This window comes from Zingiber officinale, chromosome 1A, assembly GCF_018446385.1.
Source record: "Zingiber officinale cultivar Zhangliang chromosome 1A, Zo_v1.1, whole genome shotgun sequence".
NCBI classification, from domain to species: Eukaryota; Viridiplantae; Streptophyta; class Magnoliopsida; order Zingiberales; family Zingiberaceae; genus Zingiber; species Zingiber officinale.
In genome coordinates, this window is record NC_055987.1 from 189,174,878 (window position 1) to 189,192,492 (window position 17,615).

At 38.4% G+C, this 17,615-nt stretch overlaps 2 protein-coding genes across 2 annotated transcripts; one reads left to right on the forward strand and one right to left on the reverse strand.

The window, feature by feature from the left end:
* The first annotated feature begins 803 nt into the window (after nucleotides 1-803).
* On the forward strand, nucleotides 804-14,795 carry LOC122038792 (ubiquinol-cytochrome-c reductase complex assembly factor 1-like). The gene is made up of 8 exons (XM_042598734.1): nucleotides 804-1,158; nucleotides 1,990-2,203; nucleotides 12,902-13,068; nucleotides 13,601-13,725; nucleotides 14,087-14,150; nucleotides 14,284-14,332; nucleotides 14,404-14,477; nucleotides 14,564-14,795. The coding sequence occupies exons 1-7, from the start codon at nucleotides 961-963 to the stop codon at nucleotides 14,460-14,462; spliced, it is 876 nt and encodes a 291-aa protein (XP_042454668.1). The 5' UTR covers nucleotides 804-960; the 3' UTR covers nucleotides 14,463-14,477; nucleotides 14,564-14,795.
* Nucleotides 14,796-15,810: 1,015 nt separating this feature from the next.
* LOC122038793 (arp2/3 complex-activating protein rickA-like) lies at nucleotides 15,811-17,376 on the reverse strand. The gene has a single exon (XM_042598735.1). The coding sequence runs from the start codon at nucleotides 17,172-17,174 to the stop codon at nucleotides 15,945-15,947; it is 1,230 nt and encodes a 409-aa protein (XP_042454669.1). The 5' UTR covers nucleotides 17,175-17,376; the 3' UTR covers nucleotides 15,811-15,944.
* Between the last annotated feature and the right edge of the window lie 239 nt (nucleotides 17,377-17,615).

The window sequence follows — 17,615 nt, forward strand, 5'->3', positions numbered from 1 at the left end:
AGATAAACGAACGAACTCGAACGAGCTTTTTACCGAATCGAGTTCCGAATAGCTCGCGAACCATTTGATTCATTTACATCCCTAGCAGCAAGATTGGTGTCAATTCTGGGATACCATCTTAAGGGATGTATTAGGAAATAATTATTATTAGTAAATACTTATTTATTTTCTAGTTATTATGAAATAATTATTATTAGGAAATATTTATTTATTTTATAGTATTTTATATGTTTTTCTATTGTATATGTTTTCATATTTTTTTTACTTTGTAATGGTATTCATATATCACATATTATCATTAATAAAGTATATGAATTCTATCATCAACAATCTAACGATTCAATCCGAGTCAATCTAAAAAAAATCAGGTTTAGATTAGCCATTTTCGAATGTAGATCGCGTTCGGATTGGAGGATTTTCGGATTAAAAATTTTTAAGTTTGGTCAGATAAGGTCCAGGTTGACTTAAATATAAGGTTTAGTAGGTTTTTTTGGAGTTAAATTAAATTTTATTTTAAAAATTAAGATAATTTTATAAAATTATAGAAAAAATAAAAAAAATATTCTGAATCGAATTTTTAGGTTATCCGAGTTGATCGGGTTGATCTGACTTAAATTTGGATTTAGAAATTTTAGATTGAATTTGAGTTCAATCCGACCTAATCTGATTAATTTACCAAAATTGACACCCTTATTGGACGAGTTCGGCTGGAGGAAGATACCCGTTTTCTTTTTTTTTGTTCTTTTTTTTTAAGCTCTTGTTTAATAATTTTAAAAATGTTAGGCTAAACGTTTGCTCCAAATTAACCGTCATGTGGATCTTTTATACGCCGCGTCCGTCTTCATCCTTGTGAACCATCCTTCATCCTTCTCCGGCCGCCGCCGCCGCCGCCCCAATTGGCCGATCGAATCTCTCTCTCGCCCGATCAACGTTGGTCTTTTCTGGTAGATCTCAGCGAGGATGCTAGTGAGATTGGGTAGGGCAGCATCCCAACTGGCCGCCGTCGCAATGACGCGCAGGGTAGGGGCTGCGCGAGATGCTTTCCTCTTCGTTCAGAGCTACTCCAAGGTTACTGCTACCCCTACCGCCGCCGCTGTGGCCGTTCCATCGGTTCCACCCGCTTCTTCAACTTCAAAGAGCTCCTCGAAGAAACCGGAGGTGACGAAGCGAGGGCAATATCTTGATCTCTTATTTTTTCTTAGTTTCTTGTTTGTTTACGGAGCTGCTAAAGTAGTAGAAATTTAGGAGGTGGAACACCCATTCACCAGGCGGCAAGCAGATCTTGATAGCGTCCTTTTACCCTAAAATGAACACTTTTGAGTAGTTTGTGTTCTATGTGCTGAAGATGGTGTTAAGATATGGGCGTTTGGAATATCAATGATGTCGTTAAAATAGTAAAAAAGAGCAGTGTATGCTCAGTTTGTCCCCCTTTTCAATCTTAAGTAACATCTATCCTTGGCTTTAAGTATGGAGTTGTGCATCTAACTTAGGTTGTTAATCATTTTTAGCTGGCAATGGAATTCCATAAGTGTTGACGTGTATAATAACAACTGACTTTTTTTCTTTATATATAATATGTATGGACTAATTTACTCATCTTTTCACTGTAAACAGAAGAGGACTAGTTGAATTTTTTCTTGTAGTATTGCAACATCTTTGTACGCTGTTCATCATAATCACTGGAGACATGCCAGCTTTAGTTATCATTTATCAACACTATTTCATCGACCTGCTTCTCTTGGTTGATAATTTAGGCTATACCACAAGGAAGTTATCCTGGCAGGACACTATACCTTTATGCTAGTTTTCCCAGTTTGACATTAATGTTAATATTGAGACTCTCCTTACTGTATCAAATTTCATCTCAAGTTCTCTTTTAAATCATGGATTTGGACTGGAGATTTTCAGTCGGTGTCTTTCCTGAGAGTTGAGCTTCTGTACTCGAGTTTCTTGTTTTAAGTACACTGAACTGTCCACATAATTTGACAGGTTAGGCTAAGTGCTATGTTTTGGTCTAAGCCCTGTTCTTTGGCTTTGCCGCCCAACTCTCCTCTCAGAATAGAAGAGCCTCAGTCCGAGGGGATCAAGCGTATACTGCTGAAGTTGTTGTTATTCTATAGTAAACAAAGCAAATCAATTAGAGGAGCTAATGCTGTTTATCATCGCATTACTTCCCAGGTCAACAAGCCTGCTATATATGATGGTAGGCCTCTCTAAATTTTTAATATTGCTTTGCATTCCATCTTCAATTTTCCATACTGACCTTTTATTTTTAAGGCTTGATTACTTTGCTGAAGGAATAGGAAGGGAGAGGAAATATCTGCATGATTTGTTATCCCCGCCCATGTTCCCTGTTACTCATCCACCCTAGTAATGAGTCATTAGTTTAGCTTATTTGGAATTCTTTATTCTGAAGTTTTGACTCCTTTACCAATGGAAGGGATGACAATGTAACCCATTTTGTTCTATTCTTAACTTGTGGTTAGGCAAACAAATAAAATATTTTGAGTATTTGAATGTGTCCATTTTGAACGTGAAGTTTAAGATACACATATCACTGCACTAATGAACTTGCAATCATGATTTCTTTAGCTTTACTATTTTAGAAGTGTTGAGTGGTTTAAATGGTGAGGAATTATTTCTTCTTATGTATTCATCGTGTATTCCTTAGTATAAAAAGAAAATTATATGACTGGTATAATCATCATACTTTAAAAATACTATTGTCATGAGCAATATTAAATTAAAAATATCATTTTCATGAGCAATTAGATATAAACAATAGATGATAACATAAGAGAGGTTGGCATGACATTGACATATTGCAAAACGCTCAACTAGAGTGAAAAATGTAAGATTTAGTAGAAGATGGAAGAAAACATGAGGTAAATGTTATAAAAAGATTAATTGATAGTGCTCAATGGACGGATAATATCCATGTAACCATCCTCAAATAGGTGGGACAAACATGGCTTGATGGTTATATGATGATAATTATGTTAAGAATCATCCAATGTGGTTGCTTACATTTCATATATTTGATTAACTTTAGATTTGTTTATCTTGACCAAGTTTGCTTAGCAGTTATGCTTGACTTGCTATTTTTGGGAATAAACTAGATATTATTCCCTAATAACACATCAGTCAAAGATACAAAAACATATAAGTTAACATTTAAGTCATTATTATCTCAAGTGGTTGCTGTTCAAATATAATTTTCATCACATATTATATTACAAATTGGACCCAATCTGACCTTATGGTCACGGGTTAGAGTTGCAGAAACAATCTATTGTAATGCTGGGTAAGGTAGTATATAATGTGGTTCAATCCTTCTCTAGAACCCCACATTATCAGGAGCTTCGTATACCTTTTTTTTTTATTATATTACAAATTGGAAAAAATAACTTCAGAATTTGAAAGGGAATGCTAATGCACAACAATGTCCTGAAACTTGAATATTATGAACTTTTTAAACATGTACAAATTTCTTATGAAAAATCTGAATAACTATAGCAAGTAGACACTTCCTATATGGATACTGTATATCATGTTTTCAATTTTTTTTTTTTTGAATGTAGAATTGCCATAGAAAATTCAAAATTAATTGCCTTGCAGTAATTCATAAAACTAAATAATTCACAATATATCACCAAATATTGCCACTGAAACCATTGTTATGAGTTGTCTATGATGCAACAATTAAAATCACCCAAACACTAGTGTAACCGGCTTTCAAATATTTTTGTTGACACTTATGTGTTGGAACCCTGTGGTAGTTTTGATGTGATTAACCAAGTTAAAGTTAGGTCTTATTGTGTTTGAACCTTGTGTTTAAGTGTGCAGGAGCTTAGGAACACAAGAAGTCGAGCAGAAGACACAGCTAACGAGAATGATGGCACGGAAAGGGAGCCAACAGGCTCGGTGCATCCGAGGGACGAGGTGCTGTAGAAGAGTATACCAGTGGACGAAAAGGACGTGCATGACGTTCCGAGGGACGAGAAGCCGGAGCGGAAGCCTGCTCGAGGAGAAGATCGGGAAATGAGTTCAGGTGAGCCCTATCCCGAATGACCACGATCACCCAGGCGATCGGAGCAGCAGAAGAGCAAAAAGAAGGCTGGAAATGCTGCTGGAGGCGCCTTCAAAGGGAGTTGAACGTGCCTCTAAGGCACCTCCATGCGCCTCCGCACCTTCATTGTGGAAGGCGCGTTCCATGGCTGGAAGGCGCTTTTGATGAACAGTACGAAAGCGCCTTCCAGCCCTATGGAAGGCGCCTTCGACCAAGCTGAGTTTAGTCGTTGTCAAAGGATAAAGCTTTATCTTTTGGTGCCTCGCTGGAGGCGCCTTCCAGCCTATTGGAGGCGCCTTCCAGCCACGGATAACTTTTCTCAGGGGTTATAAAAAGACCCCTAGACCTAGGAAATAATCAATCAACTCTTATTTTAATTTCCTAGCAACTTTCTAAGTTTTCAACGAGTGTAAGAGGCTTCTCCACCTTCAACAAAGGAGATTTTCTTTTAGTGCTCTTATTGGTCTTGGATTAATAACCACCTAGGTTGTAACCAAGTAAATCTTATGCCTCGCCTTTTAAGTTGTTATTTTTATTTATTATTATAGTTGCTTTTAATTAGAGTTGAAAGAACGGGAAAGATGTTTGTTTTATTTCGACAAACAATTCACCCCCCTCTTGGTGACCCCGCTGTGCCAACAAATGGTATTAGAGCTCAACCGCCTCAGAAGGACTAACTGCCGATTGAAGTACCGAAACGATTGCCGAACCGATAATTTGCCCACCAAAGTTTGAGGGAGAATTTGCGTTTTGGAATAAACGCATGGAGGTATTTTTTAAAACCGATTTTGAATTATTGTTAATATTAAAATATGAATTTGTACCACTGAAAGAGAAAGAGGAGTATCAATGGACCAAAAAGGAGTAAGCATATTTCGTGGTAAATAGACGAGCCGAATTCACGAATCAGCAAAGGAACTTTGGGAGAAGTTCCTGGAACTACACGAAGGTACGTCCGAAGCAAAACTCACAAAACGGGACCTACTCCAGAACCAAATAAGCAATCTCCGAATGGAAGAAGGTGAATCGGTCGCTCAACTACACGGAAGAATTAAGGAGCTAATTACTGACTTACGAACCTCGGAGAAACAGTAACCAATCCGGACATGCTAAGATATGTTTTAAATGCATTCCCAAGAACACCGGAATGAATATCTATAGTAGACTCCTATTATATCTCCAAAGATCTCGAGGTGAGTATTTTAGAAAATTTTTCTCCACTTTCGAATTACACGAATCTCGATGTGTAGGACAAAGAAAGGGACCGAGTCAGAACATTGCCCTAAAGGCAATAACGGACGATCCAGACTCTGAAGAGTTAATTGATGAAGACGAAATGACTTTAATGGTAAGGAAATTTAATAAGTTTATTCGATCTAATAAATTTAAATCACAGACGAAAAAGGATTATCGAAACAAAAGGAAGGTTCGATACTACAACTGCAATGAAGAAGGGTACATCAAAGATGAATGCCCAAAACACAAGAACTTAAAGGTCATCCTCTGAGTCTGAGATCGAGGCCTTCTTTGGACTAGCCTTACTGGCTGACCACCGAGAAGAAGATGAAAGCAGCTCTGAGATAAGCATCGATGAAAGGGGAGGATCATCAGAAGAAAGCTGCGATGAAGGGGGAGTATCAGATCACGAGATAAGTGAGATACATGCACTATCTTCCGAGCAGTCTTTTAATTTTATCAAAATGCTTTCTAAAAATATGTACAAATTAGAAAAAGAAAGCATTAATTTAAAAAGATAATTAGCTAAATCATGTCCCTTAGAAATGCATGATAATTTAAAATTAGAAAATGATAAATTAAAAAGAGAAATTGAAAAATAGCCATGCATGTTTGAGTTTGAGCACACCAAAATATAGAAAGTATGGTAGACTAAACTGGTACATTAGAAAACACCAGGGACAACTTAGAAAAATCCCCAGAAGTTATGGTACTCCCTGAAATTTTAGCTAACCCAGTAGGAAGGAACCTATATTGGATTCCAAAAACATATTTGAATTGAATTATTTTTTGGGCATTCAGAAAGAAAATTAAATATTTAATTTCTTTAAGAGGCTTTGTTTAGAAAGTGATTGTTGCTCCAATAACCAAGAAGGTCTAGTGCCTTGTCACAGCCTGGAAGTCAATTATTGAAATAAATGTTTAGTTGACTAACTGATAACTGTTATAATATTTTAACAAGTTAAAGTTTTTTTAATCAAAGTATGTCTTTATGGAAATTTTTGTTTCTATTTGAAATTTCTTAACTACCCCCCATTTTTTTTTTTATGTGATCAAAGGGGAGGAATAGGTACAAGTTTAGGGGTTTAGGGGGAGTAAGGGACGCTTTTTTTTAACTTTTTTAAAATCACATTTTGCAACTTAATGCATGTTAATGCTTAACTTAAGGTGGCGTTTAGTTTAGAGGTTTAGGAATGAGGGAATTGATTCATTCCCAAACCTTGTGTTTGGTTGATGGGAATGAAATCAAGATTTTGGAATGAATTCCAAAAACTTGGATATGGATGAAACCCACCTCCTCCGTTGGGTTTTGATAGAATGAGAATGAGAATTAAATTTTGGACAAAAATACCCTTAGTATATTTGTTCAATTTTTCTTTCATTTCACTCTCTCCTTGTTCTCTCTCATCATACTTTCTCTCTCATTCTCTCAACATACTTTCTCTCTCAACATACTTTCTCTCTCCCCATTCTCTCTTTATCACACATTCTCTACCATTTTCTCTCTGTATTCTCTCTCATCACACACTCTCTCTCACATTATTTTCTCTCTCTTCATTCTCTCCTCATTTTTCATCAAACTTTCTCTCTCATCATACTTTCTCTTTCCTCAATTTTTTTTATCATACTCTCTTTCCACATTTTCTCTCATCACACTTTCTCTCTCTTCATTCTCTTCCATCACACACTCTCTCCTCATTTTCTCTCATCACACTTTCTCTCTCTTCATTTTTTCCCATCACACTTTCTCTCTCATCATATTTTCTCTTCTCAATCTCTCATTTTCTCTCATCACATTTTCTGTCTCTTCATTTTTTCCCATCACTCTTTCTCTCTCAGCACCCTTTCTCTCTTATCATACTTTTCTCTTCTCAATTTCTCCTATCACACTCTCTCTCCTTATTTTCTCTCATCACACTTTCCCTCTCTTATTTTTTCCCATCACACTTTCTCTCTCATCACACATTCTCTCTCATCATATGTTTCTCTCACATTCAACTTTCTCTTCCATCTAATTTTTGTAGGTGCAGCGGAGGTCGACAAGAGGGGGTGAATTGCCTGCAATTCAAAAGTATACCCTCCTCGAGAACTTTCAACTCAAAAATTACAACAGCAATAATAAACAGTAAATAAAATAAAAGGAAAGGCTGGAAGACTCAGCGATTAACTTGGTTACAATCAAGACGGTTGTTAATCCAAGGCGTTGGAGAAAGTACATTAAGAAAGTCTCTTTTGCTGTAGGTGGAGAAGCCTTTTTACACTTAGAAAGCTCACTAGCTGCTAGGAATTGCTTACGGAGTTGATTGAACAATTGATGAATAATTCCTAGCTCCAGGGGCCTTTATATAGCCACTGAAAATTCTATCTCGGAGGTCCAAGGTGCCTCCAATAGAGGTCCAAGGCACCTCCAAGGGAGTGAGCGGATAGAACTCTATCCGCAGCGCAAACGGTCATTTTGACCAGATGAAGGCGCCTTCATCAAGCCTTGAAGGCGCCTTCAAGGTGAAGGCGCCTTCAAGCCATGATGAAGGCGCCTTGAGCAGTGTTTCCAGCACATTTGCTTCTTTGCTTCAGCTTCCGAAGTTCCGTTCTTTTGGGTGATTGCGGCCAACCGGAATAGAGCTCACCCGAACCCAATTCCCGACCTTCTCCTCGACTAGCCTCCCTCCCCGGCTTAACGTCCCTTGAACGCTGCGCACGTTCTTCTCGCCCATCGGTGTACTCTTCCGCAGCTCTCTCGTCCTTCGGACGCACCAAGCCCGTCGGCTCCCTTCCCGTGCCATCCTTCTCGCTAGCTGCGTCTTCCGCTCGACTTCCTGCGCTCCTAAGCTCCTGCACATTCAGACACAGGGATCAAACACAAAGCAGAACTTAACCAACTTGGTTGATCACATCAAAACACCCACGGGGTCTAACAATCTCCCCCTTTTTGATGTGTATCAACCAAATTCAAGTTAGGGTAAAAATAGATAAACAGTCATTTTAAAGAAAATTACTAAACTAACATGTTAAGCATAAATTTGCAATAAATAAATTGCAATTAATTAATTTAGAGTTAAACTCAATTTTTCAAAAAATAATTTTAAAACTCAAAGTTTTTTTTTTAAATTCTCTCCCCCTAAACTTGTACATTTTCTCTCCCCCTTTGATCACAGCAAAAACGGGGTAATAATAAGAGAATATGATATTTATTTAAAAAATATTTAGCAAAATGTTAAGTTAGAAAAATTTCTGAGCTAGATGAATTTTTCCAAAAACTTCTAAGTAAAAATGAATTTTTAGAGTTTTCCAGAAAAAAAATTTTAAGTAAACTGAATTTTTAGAATTTTGAAAAAAAATTCTAAGTAAAATGACTTAAAAAAAATCTAAGTATAAATTTTGAAGATTTTTAAAGACAATATTTGAAAAGACTTTCAAAGCATTATTTAATTCTAGTTTAATGTTTTTTCAGAAAGTTGATTAAATATTATATTTCAATATTTCAGCTTCCAGGTCGTGGCGAGGCACTAGGCCTTCTTGGTTATTGGAGTAACAACCGCTTCCTTAGACAAAGCTTTTATAAAGAAATTTTAACGTTTAATTTTCTCGCTGAAAGCCCAAAAAAAATTTAATTGAAGACAGATTTTGGAACCCAATAGAGGTTCCTCAAATACTTAAGGGGTACATAGTTCTTGGGAATTTTTCTAGGTTGACCTTGATGATGTTTAACATACCAGTTTAATTTTCCATAAATTTTAAGTTTTGATTTTTGAAAAACATTTGTTTTTAAACATGCATCATATTTCAATTTTTCAATTTCTAATTTTAAATTATCATTTTCTGATTTCAATTTATCTAAGATTCTATTTAAGTCAGCATTCTCTTTTTCTAATTTAAATAAATCTTTAGAAAGAGACTTGATAAACTTAAACGATTGAGTAGGGGTTAGAGCACGTACCTTACTTACCTGACTTGGTGATGCTCCCCCTTCATCGCTACTTTCTTCTTCTGATGTTCCTCCCCCTTCATCTATGCTCATCTCTTGACTCTTCTTCCAGCTAATGGTTAGCCATTAGTGCTAACCCCGAGAAGGCTTCGACGTCTGATTCGGAAGAAGACGAATCTGACTAAGTGGCCTTTAGGTTCTTCTGTTTGGAGGAAGATTGTCGCTTTTCCTTTACTCTTTCCTTTTTCTTCAATTTTGCACGGTCATCTTTGATGTGCCCTTCTTCGTTGCAGTTGTAGCAACGAACCGTTCTTCTCTTTCGCTCATGCCTCTTTGTCTGCGATCTAAATTTATTAGAATTAAAAAACTTATTGAAACGCTTTACCAGTAGTGTTGCTTCTGATTGGTCGATCGAGACTTCGGAGTCAGAATCGTTTGTTCTTGCCTTTAAGGCAATGTTCTGACTTGTTTTCTCCACTTCATTGGGCTCTGCAATCCGATATTCGTGAAGTTCAAAAGTTGAAAATAAATTTTCTAAAGTACTTACCTCGAAGTCCTTAGAGATGTAGTATGCATCTACTAAAGACGCCCATTCTGGAGTCCTGGGGAAGGCGTTGAGCGCGTAACGGATCGAGTCTCGGTTCGTTATTTCTTCTCCAAGGTTGCTTAGTTGAGTTATTAGCTCCTTAATTCTTGCTTGGAGTTGCGCTACCTTCTCGCCTTGGTTCATCCGGATGTTCGTAAGTTGAGTCCGGAGGATATCGCGTCTTGCAAGCTTTGCTTCGGATGTACCTTCGTGAAGTTCCAGGAATTTTTCCCAGAGGTCTTTCGCGGAGTCATAGCTTCCGATCCGACTTACCTCTTGTGGTGGCAGCATGCTAAGCAGGTGGAACTCTGCCTTTCCGTTGGCGACAAACTCGGCTTGCTCCTTCTTGCTCCACTGATGCTCTTCTTTGTCTTTGGGAACTTCAAAACCATATTTCATAGTTAGTAAAATATCGAAGTCGGTTTTAAAAAATACCTCCATCCGGCGTTTCCATGTCGCAAAGTCTCCGTCGAACTTCGGGGGATGAATATTCGCTCCGGCCATCGTCTTGATTGTTGTGCTTCAGTCGGCGGTTAGTTCTTCTGAGGCGGTCTGATTCTGATACCAATTGTAGGTGTAGCGGAGGCCGACAAGAGGAGAGTGAATTGCCTGCAACTCAAAAGTATACCCTCCTCAAGAACTTTCAACTCAAAAATTACAGCAGCAATAATAAACAGTAAATAAAATAAAAGGAAAGGCTGGAAGACTCAGCGATTAACTTGGTTACAACCAAGACGGTTGTTAATCCAAGGCGTTGGAGAAAGTGCACTAAGAAAGTCTCCTTTGTTGTAGGCGGAGAAGCCTTTTTACACTTAGAAAGCTCACTAGTTGCTAGGAATTGTTTACAGAGTTGATTGAACAATTGATAAATAATTCCTACCTCCAGGAGCCTTTATATAGCTGCTGGAAATTCTATCTCGGAGATCCAAGGCGCCTCCAATAGAGGTCCAAGGCGCCTCTAAGGGAGTGAGCGGATAGAACTCTATCCGCAGCGCAAACGGTCATTTTGACCAGATGAAGGCGCCTTCATCAAGCCTTGAAGGCGCCTTGAGCTTTGCTTCAGCTTCTGAAGTTCCGTTCTTTTGGGTGATTGCGGCCAACTGGAATAGGGTTCACCCGAACCCAATTCCCGGCCTTCTCCTCGAGTAGCCTCCCTCCCCGGCTTAACGTCCCTCGAATGCCGCGCACGTTCTTCTCGCCCATCGGTGTACTCTTCCGCAGCTCTCTCGTCCTTCGGACGCACCGAGCCCGTCGGCTCCCTTCCCATACCGTCCTTCTCGCTAGCTGCGTCTTCCGCTCGACTTCCTGCGCTCCTAAGCTCCTGCACACTCAGACACAGAGATCAAACACAAAGCAGGACCTAACCAACTTGGTTGATCACATCAAAACACCCACGGGGTCTAACAATTTTTTTTCTTATTTTCCTCTAAGGGTAAAAAAGAAAATTTAGGTTCATTCTAATTGAAAATATTCAACTAACCAAACATTATTTTTAAGAATGATACTCAAGTTCATACCCATTCCCATTCTACAATACTATGATACACATTCTCATTCCGATTTATAGGAGAGAACCAAACACCACCTAATTTTGCAATCTCTTTACAAAACTTATGTTATTGCAATTTGTTTGTTTTTTCCCCCTAACTTGAACTTGAGTTGATGCACATCAAAAAGGGGGAGATTGTTGGAACCCCGTGGTCGTTTTGATGTAATCAACTAAGTTAAAGTTAGGTCATGTTGTATTTGAACCTTGTGTCTAAGTGTGCAGGAGCATAGGAACACAAGAAGGCGAGCAGAAGACACAGCTAGCGAGAAGGATGACATGGAAAGGGAGCTGACGGGCTCGGTGCATCCGAGGGACGAGGTGTTGCGGAAGAGTACACCAATGGACAAGAAGGATGTGCGCGACGTTCCGAGGGACGAGAAGTCGGAGTGGAAGCCTGCTAGAGGAGAAGATCGGGAAATGGGTTTAGGTGAGCTATATCCCGGATGGCCGCGATCACCCAGGTGATCGGAGCAGCAGAAAAGCAAAAGGAAGGCTGGAACTCTCGTTGAAGGCGCCTTCGCGCGCCTCCGCACCTTCACTGTGGAAGGCGTGTTCCATGGCTGGAAGGCGCCTTTGATTAACAGTGCGAAGGCGCCTTCCAACCCTATGGAAGGCGCCTTCGACCAAGCTTAGTTTAGCCGTTGCCAAAGGATAAAGCTTTATCCTTTGACGCCTCGTTGGAGGCGCCTTTCAGCCTGTTGAAGGCGTCTTCCAGCCACGGATAACTTTTCCTAGGGCTATTAAAATACCCCTGCACCTAGGAAATAATCAATCAACTGTTGTTTTAATTTCCTAGCAACTTTCTAAGCTTTCAACGAGTGTAAGAGGCTTCTCCGCCTTCAACGAAGGAGATTTTCTTTTAGTACTCTCATTGGTCTTGGATTAACAACCACCTATGTTGTAACCAAGTAAATCTTGTGCCTCTCCTTTTAAGTTGTTATTTTTATTTATTATTATAGTTGCTTTTAATTAGAGTTGAAAGAATGGAAAAGCTATTTGTTTGCCTCCCTGCTGTGCCAACATTATGTTGTGTGATGATCAAATTAAGTGGGTCTTCTTGTAACTATCGTAACTATTCTAAAACTAGATTTTAGAAACTTGTAACATTGTAAAATTGTATTGTATCTGCACGTGTTGTTTTTTGAGAGATTGTAATAAAGGATGATTTAATAGATTTGATATCACAGGGTATAGCTTTGCATTGATTCATATAGTTGATACTAAATAGTTGAGACTTGATAGAAATATGACTTGATGTGGATGAAAATGATGATGTTATACCTTATCCTGAAGTCAAATTACCTGAGAGTAGATATCATCCAAATCCACATAACTCTAACAACCAACTATTCAGTTTACTTTTAATGAATTTCCATCCTTGTATTTTTGTTTTGATACTTGACCTCATAGTTTTTCTTAGATCAATAGGTAAATTTCAATTTCTCACAATTAGAAGTTCTAGCCCCCAAGACAATGTTTGAAACTATCTTCCTTTTTTTTGTTGGCCTGATAGATGGATTATCTTGATACTTGCAGTATTTAACCTGGAGAAGACCTTTAAAACTACATTTTCATTGCTTGTACTTCATATGTGGCTCTTCTTGCGTCGTTCAAAGGAAGAGGGAAAAGAGGGAGTTGATTTTGGGCAATACTTGTATGAGATTTACAACCATGACGTGGAGTTGAGAGTGTCCAAGGCTGGGGTTAGTATTTTCTTCTGAGATCACCAGGATTTCATTTGTGCCAACTTTACATCTTTTAGACATGTTATTTTCGCATTGGAAAATGACAAATTTCAAACTAATTCTAAGTTTATGTTGCTGATTGTTGTACAATGTCTTGAAAATGACAAATTTTTACAATAAAATTCAATGAGAATAGTGTAAGTTTAAAAGAAATTTCGACATCCTTTTATGCGGACTTAAATAAAATACTTCAATTAAAAGCCAATTGGTAATAAGGAAATAATCTGACTATCCCATGGTTCCTTCCCTGTACTTATTTCTGCATCTACACTAGCTTTGCCTTTTATCTCTTAAAAAATTCTCATTTGCACATGATATTACTGGTCAAAACAGTTACCATTCTTAATCAAGCTGTATCTTGTTCTTGATGATAATTTTTTCAACAATATGTTAAGTGCTTACTGCCAACTCTATGCCGTTGCAATTATGCTACTGGATACTACTTAGAACTGTTCCCTGTAGTTTATTTCATATTTCTGCCTTATTGCAGGTTAACTTGTTGTTGACAACGTGGATGAAAGATTTAGAGAAGATATTCTATGGCAATATTGTTGCATATGATGCTGCTTTGGCTCGTGATGCTAAACATGATGATCTAGCAAAAGTAATATGGAGGTACATGTTTAACCATGTCGTTTCTAAATCTTCACATTGCGAGGGCAGTTACCTATAGAAGCATGCCTAGTTTAGTCGGTGCTTTGCTAGAATAAGCCTTTGTAATTGCATCCTAACGTAGATGTATGGACTACACTTAACTCAGTTGTAGATCTAGTAGCATATGATTGATTATATTATGCATGAACATATTGAAATTACGACTATGAAGGAGATTAGAGAGATTCTCAATAAAGTGAATTAGTTTAATCTGACTGCACCTTTAATAAAAAAAACTTAAATGCTAATCTCATTGCGAGCATCATCACTACATATAAGTACAGCAGTTTGGTATGAAGCTAAGATGTCATCCCTGTTTCAGGAACATCTTCTCGGAGGATGGATCAGAGATAACCAATGATGTTGATGCGACTGCTGTTGCCCAGGCATGCTTATCTTAGAAACACTTCATCATTGTATGCGATTAATATGATTTAGGGCACGGACACCAGTCTGCTTCCCATACTTAATTTTCCTACTCGATCGAACCTTGATATGTTTTCCTTGAAATAATGTCAGGCCATGGCTAGATACGTTCGCAGGGAGTCTACCTGTCTTTCCATGACAGGTATGGGTTTCTTTTGTCACCCCACGATACATTATTAGGTAACAGACAATTCCTAATCTCATACTCAACAGACAAGGAAGCTATTTTCTCTGGTAACTTCACCTTCTCTTCATTAGAGAACAAGCATTAAGAAGACCGCAGAAAGGTAAACAGCTTCTCCTCGTCAGAGATTTAAAAAAAAAAAAAATCTTGATTTTTTCAGTTAAAGTTGTGATTTTTCATTGAGATCAGGAGGAGAGGTTGTGGTTTTACAGCAAATTCTGTTCTTGGATAGCAAATTAATAAGGCAGGCAGGATCTCTGGATTGGATAAATTTGAAGGTCAACTTTGAGGAGGAAATACTCCCGTACAATTTTTTTTCCCACTCAAAAAAATATAAAATGTCTTTCTGCTTCAGTTAAATTTTGGTTATTTATGTTTACTCTTCTATGGCATTTAGCTGGCTAGCTTCTGTTCTGTTCTATTTACTTTGCTGGAAGAAATTGATGGATGAGAAGTGTGTGAATTAAAAAAAATGGCTATAAATTTCGTCCAGTGTTTACTTCGATAGAAACATTTGAAGATGGAACTGGATGATGAGAGGTCCAGTGCAAAATTTTAAAGTCATTTAACAAAAAAACTCGATTCCTTGCAATAAAAGAAAGACAAAATTTTATTTAATGTCATTGATATTTGCCTCTCTTTTTTTCCTATTAATTTGTTTTATTATCTGTTACTTAATTTTTCAAATTTTATAAGGAACGTATTTGTTTTGGACAGGGATTCTCTGATCCCGGATCCTTGGATCAGTCTTGTTCCTTTGTTTATTTATTGGTTAGATGAAATGGATCTTACATGTTTAATAGGTGGGGTTTAGTCCACCCATCTAATGAATGAATAAGGTTTCTTCTTATCCCTCTGGCCTCATTTGATTTTCTATTTTACTTGTTATTATTGTGGTATTGCATTAAAAAAACAACACTAATACCACGTATTGCGTAATATTCATTTTCAAAATACAATGATATTTTTAAGATTTATGCAACATCAAATTTTTGAAATGCAGCGTTATTATTGTGTTGATTTTTTAAAGTCAATATCACAATGATATTAATTTTAAAAATGTAGATGTTACAGTACGTCAGTACCATATGATGCTAATTTAAAAAAAGTAAATGTTCTTTGGTGGGAAGTGTAAAATGAAAAATAAATATGTCAATCTAGAATTTCATAATTTTAAACGCATCTTAATTACCAATTACTGAAAGAAAGATAAATTTTTATTTACTTTAATTGAGATTTGTCTTTTTTTTTTCTTCCTATAATTTGTCACCAAGCAAGCAGCTAAGTAAAATAAATTATTAGCATTATTTGTTTTAAAGTTAAAATACTTATCAATATAACTAAATGAGAAAATAAAGTATTTTATTCAATGAAATTGTTATATTTTTTTATTGTCAAATTATTTTATAGAATAACTTCAAAAAAAAACAAATACATATTCGATTTGTTGGTTTTTTATCTTTTCAAAGAAATAGTTTATCAATAAGCATTCCATCAACAGTGGCATCGAAAAAACTTATTTTTAACAAAGCATTTTGTTTGCTTTGATCGATCGTGTTAATTGGAAGAACTAGTTCGGCTTCCTGCTACTGCGCAGCTTGGTGGATCTCTTGATCGATTCGATCCTCTGAAGCCTGATCTGCTCTCTAAATCTGGCTATGAATTCGTCCGCCTTCTTGTCTACCTCGTTCTCTTCCGCTCCTGATCCAGAGTTTGATGCCTCCTCGTCACCAGGCGCCGCTGCAACTTCGTCTTCGACCTGCTCGTTGCTTGTTCTTGCTGCCCCTTCCATGGCGGTGCTCTGCGATTGCATAGGCCTGAATGTTCTCACTGACCTCCCGATCGAAGGACCCTCCGAGGAGTTACTTGGTTTGAGTGAGGTAAGATCGGCAACTGTGTCGTTGACGCTGCCCCAGTTCTTCCGCCTCAAGTCCTTCGATTCGCCCTCGGAAGATTTCGCTATGCGCTTTCTTTCTAGGGTGGATGGAGGCGGCGGTGGCGGTGGCGGTGGCGGTGGCGGAGCTGGTGGGGGACTGGCTTTGTTGTTGTAGATGCTCTTTGGCTTCGCTGCGTCCGATGAAAGAGACGGTGAGGGAGAAAGCCGCTTTGGGGAAGGCGAAGTGGAGGATGGGCGATGTGGTGGAAGGGTAGTGGTAGATTTGCTGCCGGCCACCTGTTCGATCTTATTCGCCGTCGATCCTAAGCGCGATCTCCAGGGGATTGGAGAGGGAAGGACGATGGACTCCGTTCTTGGCTCCGATAACTGGGGTTTAGGTTCCTGGCTGCTTTGTTTTATGCTCCGGACGGGCAACACCAGATGCTTAGTGGTGATGCTGGCTTCTTTGGCAACCAGAGTTTCTGATTCATTTCTGTAGAACTGAGAGCTCCAAGTTCGCATCTTGCTGTCGATCATATCGCTATCACCATCTTCGTCGAAGACTGGTGAAACTTGAAGCATCTGTGAAGCAAAAGATCGGGGGCTCTCATCTTTCGGCTGTGAATCCTTCTCCATCTCTGGATCTGCGTTGCGCTGGCTGAAAATGCCATAGGACACAGCGATCCCTACGAAGAGGAGGTGAAGAAGCTCCCAGACTCTGGTGAAGATGGATCCTCCGATGAATTCGGGCGCCTGGGTGGGGAACTCAGGGAGGATAGCTATTAAAACAATGAAGAAGATGAGCTTGTAGAGGATACTTGACAAGGATATCGACGAGTCTTTTTGAGCTTTTGGCAATGTTTTCAGTTTGGGAGTTGGAAGCTTGGAAGGGTGAAGAATTGAGCTAATCTCAGGCTCAGTCATACTATTTGGTGGATGAAGAGGTGCTTGTTCTACTTCTTCTCTCTATCTTCTTTGAGATGGAGAGGGAACTTAGAGATCGAAGGCAAGGGAAGAGAAGGAGGGAGGAGGGGAATACTTAAAGAGTAAGGAAGAATGTATTGGAGGATAGGATCATACAAAAGCTGAAGCTTGGTGGAAGGGTGATGAGGCTTGTTTTTCTGAAAGCATCAGCTGCTTCTCACCATTGGTGGAAACATACTGTAATGTCCTTAGCTGTTGTCAAATTCCCACTGCTATCATTTTTTTATTTTTCTGTATCTTAACATGTATTTGTTTCACTGCTGCAGCTCAGTTAGATGAACTGAAATGCACTTGTTTCTCATGTTAGACACACTGAGCGACAGAAGTAAAAGATCTAAGTGCAATGATTTGGAGTTTTGAACTGATCTTCATGGCGCAATG